The 11,487-nt window shown below is 49.2% G+C and overlaps 1 protein-coding gene across 2 annotated transcripts in view; it reads left to right on the forward strand.

Moving 5' to 3' along the window:
• Positions 1–10,315, forward strand: part of CTXND1 (cortexin domain containing 1) — a 48,273-nt gene extending 37,958 nt beyond the window's left edge. The window contains exons 2-4 of one of the 2 annotated variants that reach the window (XM_072801931.1): positions 1,018–1,100; positions 7,315–7,462; positions 8,537–10,315. In XM_072801931.1, the coding sequence (XP_072658032.1) occupies positions 8,599–8,778 (180 nt within the window). In that variant the 5' untranslated portion in view covers positions 1,018–1,100; positions 7,315–7,462; positions 8,537–8,598 and the 3' untranslated portion in view covers positions 8,779–10,315. The remainder of the gene's footprint in view (positions 1–1,017; positions 1,101–7,314; positions 7,463–8,536) is intronic. The other variant, XM_072801934.1, reaches the window with a different exon arrangement.
• Positions 10,316–11,487: the final 1,172 nt, after the last annotated feature.

Consider the following 11,487-nt stretch of genomic DNA (forward strand, 5'->3'; position numbering starts at 1 on the left):
TGTCACGATCTTAATCATCTCTGAACATACACTGACCAGCCTGCTAATTACCCTGACGGATGAGCGAGGCCACCAAGTGCAGTCCCACAGGACAATGTGACTGGTGTGAGGTTAAAACACTGGATAACTTCTCTGTCCTGAGCAAACACCATCCACTTAACCCATCTGCTATCCGGGGAAGTGATTCTGACAGGTCACCTTTCATAATGGCTCCGCTACTATTTATAGAACCGGCTGACGATGGCTCGTGACCAGCTCTGGTCTTTGTTTTCTGGGTGGGTTCACTGCGTCGGTACAGCCTCAAGTTTATCCCCACAATAACAAGCAGCAATGTTTTTTCAATCATCTCGTCTTCTGACTAGTGGTGTCTGGATGGCCATGGCCAAGCACCGGTCCTCATCCTCTCAACATTGCCTGTGTGCCCACACAGTGTGAGCCTGGCCTGGCTCCAGATCGCTCTGCCCCTCCGGCAGACGTGGGCCCTTCCCTTGAGGAACTCACACATTGCCGCAGACTGAATTATGCCCCCCCCCAATTCATTTATTGATATCCTGACACCCAGTGTGATTATATTTGGGGAGAGGGATTTTAGGAGGTCAGATGCAGTGACAAAGGTCAGGGTCTTATTCTGAATAGATTGGTGACTTTATAAAAAGAAGAAGAGAGAGCAACCTCTCCCTCTTTGCATGCACGCACATTGAGGCAAGGTCATGGTGAGAAGGTGACCGTGGGGACTCCAGGAAGAGAGCCCTCACCGAAAATAAACCCTGCCAGATCCTAACCCAGACTTCCAGCCTCCAGAACTGAGACGTTGACAGACACTCTTGTTGCATAAGCCACCCCTAGCAGACGGAGACACATGTATGGACAGAAACAAATATATCAGCATAAAATCAAGGATCTGGGCCTCCCACCCCCAGCCCTGAAGAAGGACACAGATTTATACTTAGATCCTATATTTGTGTACACTTATTGCTAGTTTTTCCCGAAAACCCTGACTTATATACTTCTTCCCAGGCTCTATATTTGAATTGTGGCATTTGGCAGGACTCTTCTCCATTTGGATCTGCTATACCTGAACCCTAACACTGCAGGCTCTGGTGAGTATGCTGAGGTAGTCCAGCAGCCAGTCCCCTTGGGGTCATTCACTGGCCAGAGTCCCTGCCTCTGAAACAGGCTCACCTCCAGTCTCCCCAGGAAGGTGGCAGATGGAGCCCCCAGCTCGTGCAGGCCCCATGCTGAAGGACAGTTCAGCTATGTTGGCGAGCCCTGAGCGGGCCTTCAGGAAGGCCAGTCCCTCAGCTCCCTGGGAAAGGCAGCTGAGTTCTGGGTTACTATCTCTCCCGGGTGTTGTGTCCTCACTCTGAAACAGAGCTGGATGGCACTTGTGTCTGCCCGGTAATTAAGGTTAATGAGCACACTCCATCTGGAGGGCGGAAAGTTGAATCTGTTTTTTTTGAGTCTGCATCCTTGGCATTCCTCCCAGCCGGAAGGATCCAGAAAACACTGATAATCTTCTTCTGGAGCCTATTCCAAGGTTATAGAGCCCAATCCTGGCCCCAGACAAGACAGGGGTGATCAAAAGTCTCTCTCTCTGAGGCCTGACCTCTACAGTCTGTGCAGGGTATCATTAATAACTTAAGTCAGACCCTGGGCCTGGGATTTCAGAGGCCAGAGTCCTGCTGTGCCACTCCAGCACATTCAGCCTTCCTCAAGAGCCACCAGCAACCATGAGGCATCAGTACCACAAGGCCTGTGGCCAGGGTCAGAAAGATGGGTTTGCTCCCAACTCAGCTATTCCATTGCTCTGAGATCCTGAGAAAACTCCATCTTCTCCCTATATTCCGGTCTCTTTGTCTGTGAAGTGGACATGTTTTCTTTTTTTTTTTTTAAGATTTTATTTATTTCTTCATTAGAGACACACACAGAGAAAGAGAGAGAGAGAGAGGGAGGGAGGGAGAGAGGGAGGGAGGGAGGGAGGGAGGGAGCGAGAGAGGGAGGGAGGGAGGGAAGCAGAGACATAGGCAGAGGGAGAAGCAGGTTCCCTGCAGGGAGCCCACTGTGAAACTTGATCCTGGGACTCTGGGATCACGCCCTGAGCCGAAGGCAGATGCTCAACCACTGAGCCACCCAGGTGTCCCTGAATGTGTTTTCAAAGTATGGTTCAAGGAACCCTAGGATTTCCATGGATGCCCAGAATGGAAACTGCATACCACACTCAGGATGGTGTTACTGCTAGATAGGGTGAGAGGAGATGACTCTGTAGGTTAGTGGTTACAAGAGAGGAATATATTGATGGAAACAAAAAGGAAAAGCAAATACGATTAGGTGATAGTTACAAATTCTGGGGATTCCTGGGTGGTGCAGCGGTTTGGCGCCTGCCTTTGGCCCAGGGCGTGATCCTGGAGACCCGGGATCGAATCCCACGTCGGGCTCCCGGTGCATGGAGCCTGCTTCTCCCTCTGCCTGTGTCTCTGCCCCTCTCTCTGTGTGTGTGACTATCATAAATAAATAAATAAACTTAAAAAAAAAACAAATTCTGCATGATGGAAATGTAGACACTTATAATAATATTGCTTACCCTTTTCTTAAATCTCCCAATTAAAGCAGAAGCAGGTCTCAATCTAGCAGTGAGTAGGGCCCTAACCTCCCACCCCTAAACAAGTGTGTGTACATACTGATATTTAAAAGTTCTTTTTAAGATTTATTTATTTATATGAGAGAGAGAAAGAGTGATAGCATGAGTGGGAGGAGAGAGGGAGACAGACTCTCAAGTAGCCTCTCCGCTGAGTGTGGAGCTAGACTCGGGCCTCAATCTCAGGACCCTGAGATCACGAACCTGAGCTGATACCAAGACTCAGATGTTTGACTGCATCACCCAGGCACGCCCAAAAGCTCTTTTTATTTTGTAAAAATCATATCATATTTATTGTTCCTCAACTTTTCCACTTAAGAACATTTCTTTGACCTCGTTTGTGTGCACACGTGTATGTTTCTTTTTAATGGCCTCACAGTATTCCATGACACAGATTTATATCATGGCAGCTTTAACCACTACAAAACTGACACTCAGTTTGTTCTCAGTTTTTTTTTACTGTTACAACAATGCTGCAATGAACAGCTTTCAAAATCCCTGAGCAAAGAAACAGGAGAACTTTGATCAAACACATATGTCCTCAGGCCTAGGTCTGGGCTTCCATGTAATCATTAGTGGCCATTAGCTAATGGCCAGTGTTATTAGAGTTCATGCTCTTGTGGAGATTCAAATATCAGTTGCTGAATAATTCTGGATAGTTTGCCTCACACAGTTTTCATCTGTCTCAACACATTGAAGAGAAAAACTTGAATTCAAGACATGCCAAGAAGAAACAGCCGAAGGAAACACTCCAGGTTCTCGATTCAGAATCTTGAAGCACAAGATCATAGAGTTTTGTCAAAGCAGAAGTGGTCACTAGCCTGGTTAACAAGAAGTAAACCCTGCTTCAAGTGAGCTCAGTCCTCTATTGGATTAGCTCACCTGCCTAAATTCTAGCTGCTTACCAGAGCAGGCACTGAACCCACTCTGCCAAAGAATAAGAATAATGTCATCCAGAGTCAAGCATTGTTCATATCAATGCTTGATATCCCAGTGAAAGTTTTATCAGATATATCAAGAAATTGAGGGTATCCCTGGGTGACTCAGTGGTTTAGTGCCTGCCTTCAGTCCAGGACGTGATCCTGGGGACCAGGGAGCAAGTCCCACATCAGGCTCCCTGCATGGAGCCTGCTTCTCCCTCTGCCTGTGTCTCTGCCTCTCTCTCTTCCTGTGTCTCTCATGAATGAATAGATAAAATCTTAAAAAAAAAAAATTGAACCAAAAGAAAAAATAAACAATGGAAGCAGATCCACAGATGACCCAAACATTAGAGTTGTCAAATATGGTCTTTAAAAAATTGTGATTAGGGCAGCCCTGGTGGCACAGCGGTTTGGCGCTGCCTGCAGCCGGGGGTATGATCCTGGAGACCCGGGATCGAGTCCCACATCAGGCTTCCTGCATGGAGCCTACTTCTCCCTCTGCCTGTGTCTCTGCCTCTCTCTCTCTCTCTCTGTGTGTGTCTCTATGAATAAATAAATAAAATCTTTAAAAAAATAAAATTAAATCTTAAAAAAAATTTAAAAATAAAAAATTGTGATTAATATGTTTAAGGAAATAGGTAACAAGGTTGAAAGTTTCACTGGAGAGCTAGAAATTTTTTTAAAGGATCCAAGGGAAATTACACAACTGAAAAGTATGGTTTAAATGGAAATTTGAATAGCTAAATTAACAGCTAACTGGACAGAGCAGAAGAAAAGGTGAATGGACTGGAAGTTGCTTCAGAAGAAAGTATTCAAACCACAGCATGAGAAGAAAAAATACAGGAATAAAGCATTAGAGACAGATCAACATAATGAAAAAGTCTATGTGTATTTGGAGAGCCAGAAAGGGTAAGTGAGAGAAAAGGACAAATGAACATTTGACGAGGGGAAGGGCCAAAAGTTTTCAAAAATTGATGAGACATGAAGTGAGATGGAAGGAGGAGTACAAATACTACATAGGAAAATACAGGGAAGACCACACCCAGGCTCATCTGCAGTAAAGCAAAGACAAAGAGAAATCTTTAAGGCAGTCAGAGAAAAAGGTATATTATTTTCAAAGAAGCCAACAGGTGAGACTTCGGGGAATATTCTTCCCTTGAGGCCTTCTTTCTCAAAAGTCATGCTGGAGAACATCCCAGCTGCCAGGAAAACCCCAGCGGAAGGACTATGTGGACACTGAATGTGTCTCACTGGAAAATTGAGATTTCTTTTTAAACAACTTTTTTAAAAAAATATTTTATTTATTTATTCATGAGAGACAGAGAGAGGCAGAGACACAGGCAGAGGGAGAAGCAGGCTCCATGCAGGGAGCCCGATGCAGGACTCAATCCCAGGACTCCAGGATCATGCTCTGGGCCAAAGGCAGGCACTAAACCACTGAACCACCCAGGGATCCCTGAAAATTGAGATTAAAACAATATGTAAATGTGATGTAATTTCACCACCGGAAAATAACAGAACCAACTAAAATGTAAAGAATGGGGGGAAAGGTGGAAATTAGAACAAGTTCTCTAATTTCTTCATGTGTAATAGCTGGGAATAAAAAGATACTTAACATTGACAATTCAAATTATAGAAATGTAAGCACATGTAAAAGAGCAACGCAACAATCAGAGAGCTAATACCAATGACTAAAATCAGGTGGTAAAAGAGGAAGAACTAGGAGCAGGAATCAGGGATAAAGAAAAAAAATCACAAACAGAAGAAAATAAAAATCAGATGAACAAATAAAAATCCATATATTTATCTCAACACTCTGCTTCCAAAGTCACAAAAGAGAACAAAATTCCAATAGAAAAATAGATAAAAGAAATAAACTGACCTTTTTCCTTCACAAAAAGGAAATACAAATGGATCTTAAGATGTTTAACCTCAGTCACTAGCAGAAATGAACAATAAAAATACTCCCAAGAGTTACAAAGGCACATGCACCTGTCAGATCTCCAGAATGACACACTTAAGATTCATGCATTTCACTGTAGGTGAGTTTCACTTTTCAAAAAGCTATAAACAAGTATTGAATTCTAATTAATGATATGCATGCTGAGGTGCTTTAAGTATGCTAATACCTCCCTCTTTCTTTGAACTGCATCCAAAAAATAAGAAGGATGTATAGATGGATAAAATGGAATAAAATGAAATAAAATAAATATAGCAAAATGTTAACAACTGTAGAGCGTGAGTGGTAAATATATCTATGTTCACTGTATATTTTTTTTTCAACCTAGGGAAAAAATATCTCTGGATAACATTTTCCCCCAAATTGGGAAAAATTGAAGAACTTGATAACAGTTTTCAAGGTTGTAGGACAACAGTAGAAGTTTACACAGGCACAGACTTCTAGGTATAGACTTCTATATCCATTTGAATTCTAATTTGGATATATCCTTAAGGATGGCAATTGCACCTGACAAAATTTAATTTACAGATGTACTCAGACATGCAAAACGACATAGCTTTTGGACATATTCCCATTGTTGCATGATAAACAAAAGACGAGAAACCATCTAAATGTCTAATCGGCAAAAAAGAACGGTAAAAAAAAAAGTAAGACGTAGAACAGTTTGTATAACAGACTTGCATTTGTGTAAATAACAAATACATAAGCATCCGTATTTTCTCATATGTGCAGAGAATATACCTTCAGATCAAAAGGATGTACGAGGCTCTGCTTGGAACAGCTGTCTCTCCACAGATGAGCTGGATTACTGGGGGTGGAGGAAGTTTTCACTCCTTTCTCCTTGTGCTTTTTGAATTTTGAACTGTGTACAAGTACTTGTACAAAAATGTTACGTTTAGTCCTCAAGGCAGCTGGGTGGCTCGGTTGGCTAAGTGTCTGCCTTTGGCTCAGGTCATGATCTTGGGGTCCTGGGATGGAGCCCCACATCAAGCTGCTCGCTCAGCAGGGAGTCTCCCTCTCCCTCTCCCCCGGGCTCATGCTATCTCTGTCTCACTCTCTCAAATAAATAAAATCTTTAAAAAAATTAGTCCTCAAAAAATTAAAAATAGAATAACACTGATCCAGCAATGTGGCTTCCAGATATATATTCCCAAAGGAATTGAAGCAGGGTTTCGAGATATTTGTACACTCATATTCAGAGAAGCATTGTCCACAGCAGCAGGGCATGGAGACAACCCAATCCTCCATGCACAGGGGAATGGGTAAACACCCGTGGCACACGCATGCGTTGGAACACGACTCAGCCTTACCAAGGAGGGAAATCCTGACCCCTGCTACAGTGTGGATGCATCCAGAGGACACTGTGCTCAGTGAAGTCAGCCAGTCACAAAAGGACAAATTCTGTAGGATTCTGTGCATGTGAGGTCCTGGGAGGAGTCAAGTTCATAGAGCAGAAAGGAGACGGTGGGGCCAGGGCCTGGTGGTTTAACAGGGACTGAGCTTCCGTTTTGCAGGATGAAGAGTTCTGGAGATGGATGGTGGGGATGGTTGCATAGCCGCGTGAACGTCCTCAATGCCACTGGCCTGGACATGTCACAGTGGTCACTATGGCAAATGTTATGTATATTTTACAAAAAAAAATTTTAAGGCACTATCATTTGTAAAAGAAAGAAGGAAAGAAAAACCAGCATTGGAACAAAGTGTTTGGGCCCCTCCGCCAAGCCCAGGGAGGAGCCCCCAAGCTGGTCCTTCCTGCCAGCCTGACAGCATCTAGGGCCATCTGTCCTGTTCTGTTTCAGTGGCTGCCCATGCAGGGGCCTGCTGTCAGCGTGAACAGCTCTCAGCTGCGGTGATGTCCAGCCTCTGGCCTGACCTCCCGGGGTGGCCCGACCCAGAGTGCGTGTCCTCCCAGTGGCCCTTGTGACCTGGTGACCACTCCGACTGCAGGTCAGTGCCCCCGGGCAGGGGTGGGGAGGCAGGCAAGGTCCAGGCCAGGGGGGAGCATGGTCGCTGGTGGTTATGGATGTGTCCGGACCTGCCCACCTGAAGCTGGCCTCCACGTCCTCCTGAAGGCCGGGGGGCGGGGGGAGGGGACGGAGCCCACCTGGCCCCCCGGCAGCGGAGGGAGAGGCAGGCGGAGGCTGAGCGGGAGTCACTCCCTCCATCTGTGGCTCAGTCCCTCCACTGATGAGGAGATGACACAGCGATGTGAAGGTACAACCACAGTTAGTGCTCAGAGGAATCGGGGGTGAGGTGCTGGTGTCACGTGTAGGGCGAGTCCTGCTGCAGGTGGCTCCTGGATCCTAGCAGAGCATGGCCTCACCGGCCCTGGGGCCAGGGGCCACAAGGACCGCAAGGCCACCTCACCCCCCATGTGGCCTGGTGCCTGCGTGTTGTCGCTGCCCTCAGCAGGGAGGTGCAGGCGGGACCCACGGAGTCACTGCAGGGTCTTACAGGTCCCTGCCGGGCTGGGACGGGGCCCCTGTGGCTGCCCTCACCCATCCTCCTGCCACACCTGTGCCTTCAAACCCTGTGGCGGGTGCTCACAAGTCCCTGGGGAGGCGGCGTGGGGACGGGATGCAGACCCTCCACGCCCTCCCCCCCGCCCCCGGCAGTGACAGCGGAGCCCCTGCAGCCGTCCACACGTGCTGTCCCAAGTAGGGCTTCTGCTCGTTTCACGAACGTGCCAATGACCCCACCCGTTAGGGCTCCCTGCTCACCCTCGGGCAGCGGCCTGGCACAGTCGAGAGCATCAGGATGCTGTCCGTCCTGAGGGTGTCGGGCAGTGGACGCAGTGCAGAGCCCGCTCCCCACACGCCCCACCTGCACCCCAGGCCCACCCCTGCCAGCACCCTGTCACCTCTCCCCCTGCCCAGGAGGCCTCCGCGGGGCTTGGCCCCGAGGTTCAGGGCCGGGTCCCTGAAAGGACGCCTGCGTCCGTGGCCCGTCCTTACGCTCAGGAGGGGCCCGTGTCCCCAGCCCGGGCCGGCCCTGCCTCCCCACCGCCCCGGCTCTCCGCAGGGGTGGAAGATGGTACCGGTCAGCCCCCGGCTGCACGAGGAGCCCGCGGCCGCAGCCCCGACATGGAGGAGCCCACGCCCGAGCCCGTCTATGTCGACGTGGACAAAGGGCTGACCCTGGCCTGCTTCGTCTTCCTCTGCCTCTTCCTCGTGGTGATGATCATTCGCTGCGCCAAGGTCATCATGGACCCCTACAGCGCCATTCCCACGTCCACCTGGGAGGAGCAGCACCTGGATGACTGAGGTGCGGGTGTGGGGGGACCTCTGTGTCCCCTGGCTGCCGGCCCACGCAGCTGGGGGTGGACCTGGCCCCAACGGAGGAGGTTCACTGGGGCCCCACCTGCGGGGGCTCAGCGGGGCCCAGCCTGGAGATGAGAGCGCTGGCCCCGGAGTCCAGAGGCTGGTCCAGGCTGGGGAGTCTCCGTGGGACTGGGGGGTGGCCCTGCGCCCTGGCTCCTGGGCACCTGCCGGGACAGGACCCGGGGCAGACACCCATCGTCACGCCATAGTGCCCTCCATGTGATGACACGCTCTGCCCTGACAGGGCAAAGCCACACGCGCATGAGCCCCAGCAGCTTGGGGCACAGATGTCCCCATTGGGCCTCCAGGGAACGGTGGCGAAGGCCAAGGCCTCACCAACTTCACATAAGGCATGGGGCTGCTTCCCAGCAGTATTTTTAAAACTAAAACAGAGAGGGGTCTATTTTTCCTGTCATGAATGAAATGTGCATTTTGGGAATTGGGAAAAATACAGAAAAATAGAAGGAAAAGTGGAAATAACACTTATAATCCCACCTCCCAAAAGCCGCCATTTTGATATATTTCTCCCAAGCTTTTTTACACGTATCTTTTTAAATAGTCCTATTCGTACCGTATGCACGATGTTGCACCACCTCCTCTTAGAGCATGGACGCCTTCCTGTCGCATCGCCTACCCATCATCCCAGCGGCTGCAGGGGATTCCAGCAGGCGGGGAGGTCACGGCTCCAGCAGTGTCTCCTCTGGCCACACAGTTAATTGTTGGCTGACCTCTTTACACAGAAATTTATTCCATGGAGCAGTCTTGTGGGCAGGCTCCATCTGCAGGGTGAGCACTGGACCGAGAGTCCTGGGCCTCATCCTCAATCATTCAAAAGCCGTGTGGCCATGAGCAAGTCCCGCCACCTCTCCGTGCCTTGGTCCCCTCCTGTCACAATGGGGAGGAAAAGCTTCACCACCTCCCTTGTTTGGTGCAAGGCTCCTGTGCTGAAAGGATGGGAGGGGACATATGGGGCGCTGGGAACAGGTTGCTGATACTGAGTGCCCTCGAGGCCTCCCTCCTCCCCCATCACCTTCATCCATGACCTTGTGGCAAGATCCCAGAACCCATTGCACTGCTCCCAAGTCCTGGCTCATTTGCTTCCTGTTATGTGACCCCAAATAAGTCACTCAGCCTCTCTGAGCCCCAATTCTCTCATCTGGAAAATGAGGGAAACATGTCTACCTCACAAGGTTGTTGTGAGGATGGAATGGAGGAACATGGACCAACCTCAATGTCCTTCCTTGACTCCACCACCCCAGGAGAAGCCAGAGGTCTGAGCCAGGAGGGGCATGGGTTCTGGGGGCCCCTCCCTGCACAGCCTGGAGCCCTGAACTTTCCTCAACTTCCCGGGGCCACTTCCCAGGCCAAACCTCCCAGCCAGAACCACTGGCCAGAGGGATACTCACAGCAACCTCTCCCAGCACCTGACCTCAAGGGATACGGTGTCTAGTCATTTACATCATTGTCATTGTCATCTGTGAAATGAGGTTAGACCACCCAAACCCCCTCCCCTCCAAGGCACAGCCTGCCATCCCCATCAGGAGAGACCTGCATCTGTGAAAAAGCACAGCACTCCCTTCCCATTGCCTGCATCCCAGCCCTGGGTCCAGCTCCAACCTAGGCACTGGGAAATGGGTCTCCAGAGCCCTGTTACCACTAGGTGACCCCTGAGAGTGAACAAGGCAACAGTTGTTTAGGCACATTCCAGGGCCTGTTCAGCTGTCTCCCCCTGCCCACACACACACACACACACACACACACACACACACACACGCTATGTGGGATGCACAAAGGGACAGCTGGACGGGGCAGTGAGCCCCAATGCAGTGGAGACTCTGTATGCAGGAAGGATCTAGAGCAAGGACCTCGTGCGTTGCCTCAGGCCCAGCAGCAGCCCTGGCTATGCAGCCTACCTCAGAGACACCCAGCACTTCTGTGAAAACTCATCAGCATGGATTTATGATGTAAATCAGAACCAACTCCCCATCAGCTAGGAACAGATCCCAAAGAACAAGGGGGCGGTGTCAAGACCTCACTTGGAGATTCTCTGGAATTCTCAGGAGTGAAAAGCAGGTGCCCTAGGGCCGTGCGACCCAAACTGTGATGAGGAACGAAGCACATGTGTGGTGGTGAGGAGCTCGCTGGGAATCCAGAATCCTGTGCCCAGTTCAGACCTCCAGAATCCATGTCCGTGGAGGCGGTGCCCAGGAATCTGCTAGCAAGGGCCACCATGCAGCTGGGGACACCCTCAAGTTTGAGGAGCATTGCCCTGAGGATCTTGTGATCCCACTTCATTCTTTTCCACACTGAGATTTGCTGATATCTCCCACCCTATCTCTGGACTGGGTTTGTGAGGGTTTTGGTTTGTTTTGTTTTTTGGGGTTTTTTTGGTGGCAAGGGGAAATAACATTTCAGAAAAGATGAAAAATAAAAAAATCATGCCCCATCCAAGCCTCCAACAAAACAGTGATTTTCATTGAGTATCCATATGCTCCCTTCTAATCTTTGTCCAAATGCAAGATACATTTTCTATAAATGTTATGTTATCTAATTTAAAATTATACCCCCCCCCAACATTACCCCATGAGCATGTTTCTGCCATGGTCTTCCTATTTATCTTTTTTTTTTTTAAGATTTTATTTATTTATTCAT

Source organism: Canis lupus, chromosome 2, assembly GCF_048164855.1.
Source record: "Canis lupus baileyi chromosome 2, mCanLup2.hap1, whole genome shotgun sequence".
Classification (NCBI taxonomy): Eukaryota; Metazoa; Chordata; class Mammalia; order Carnivora; family Canidae; genus Canis; species Canis lupus.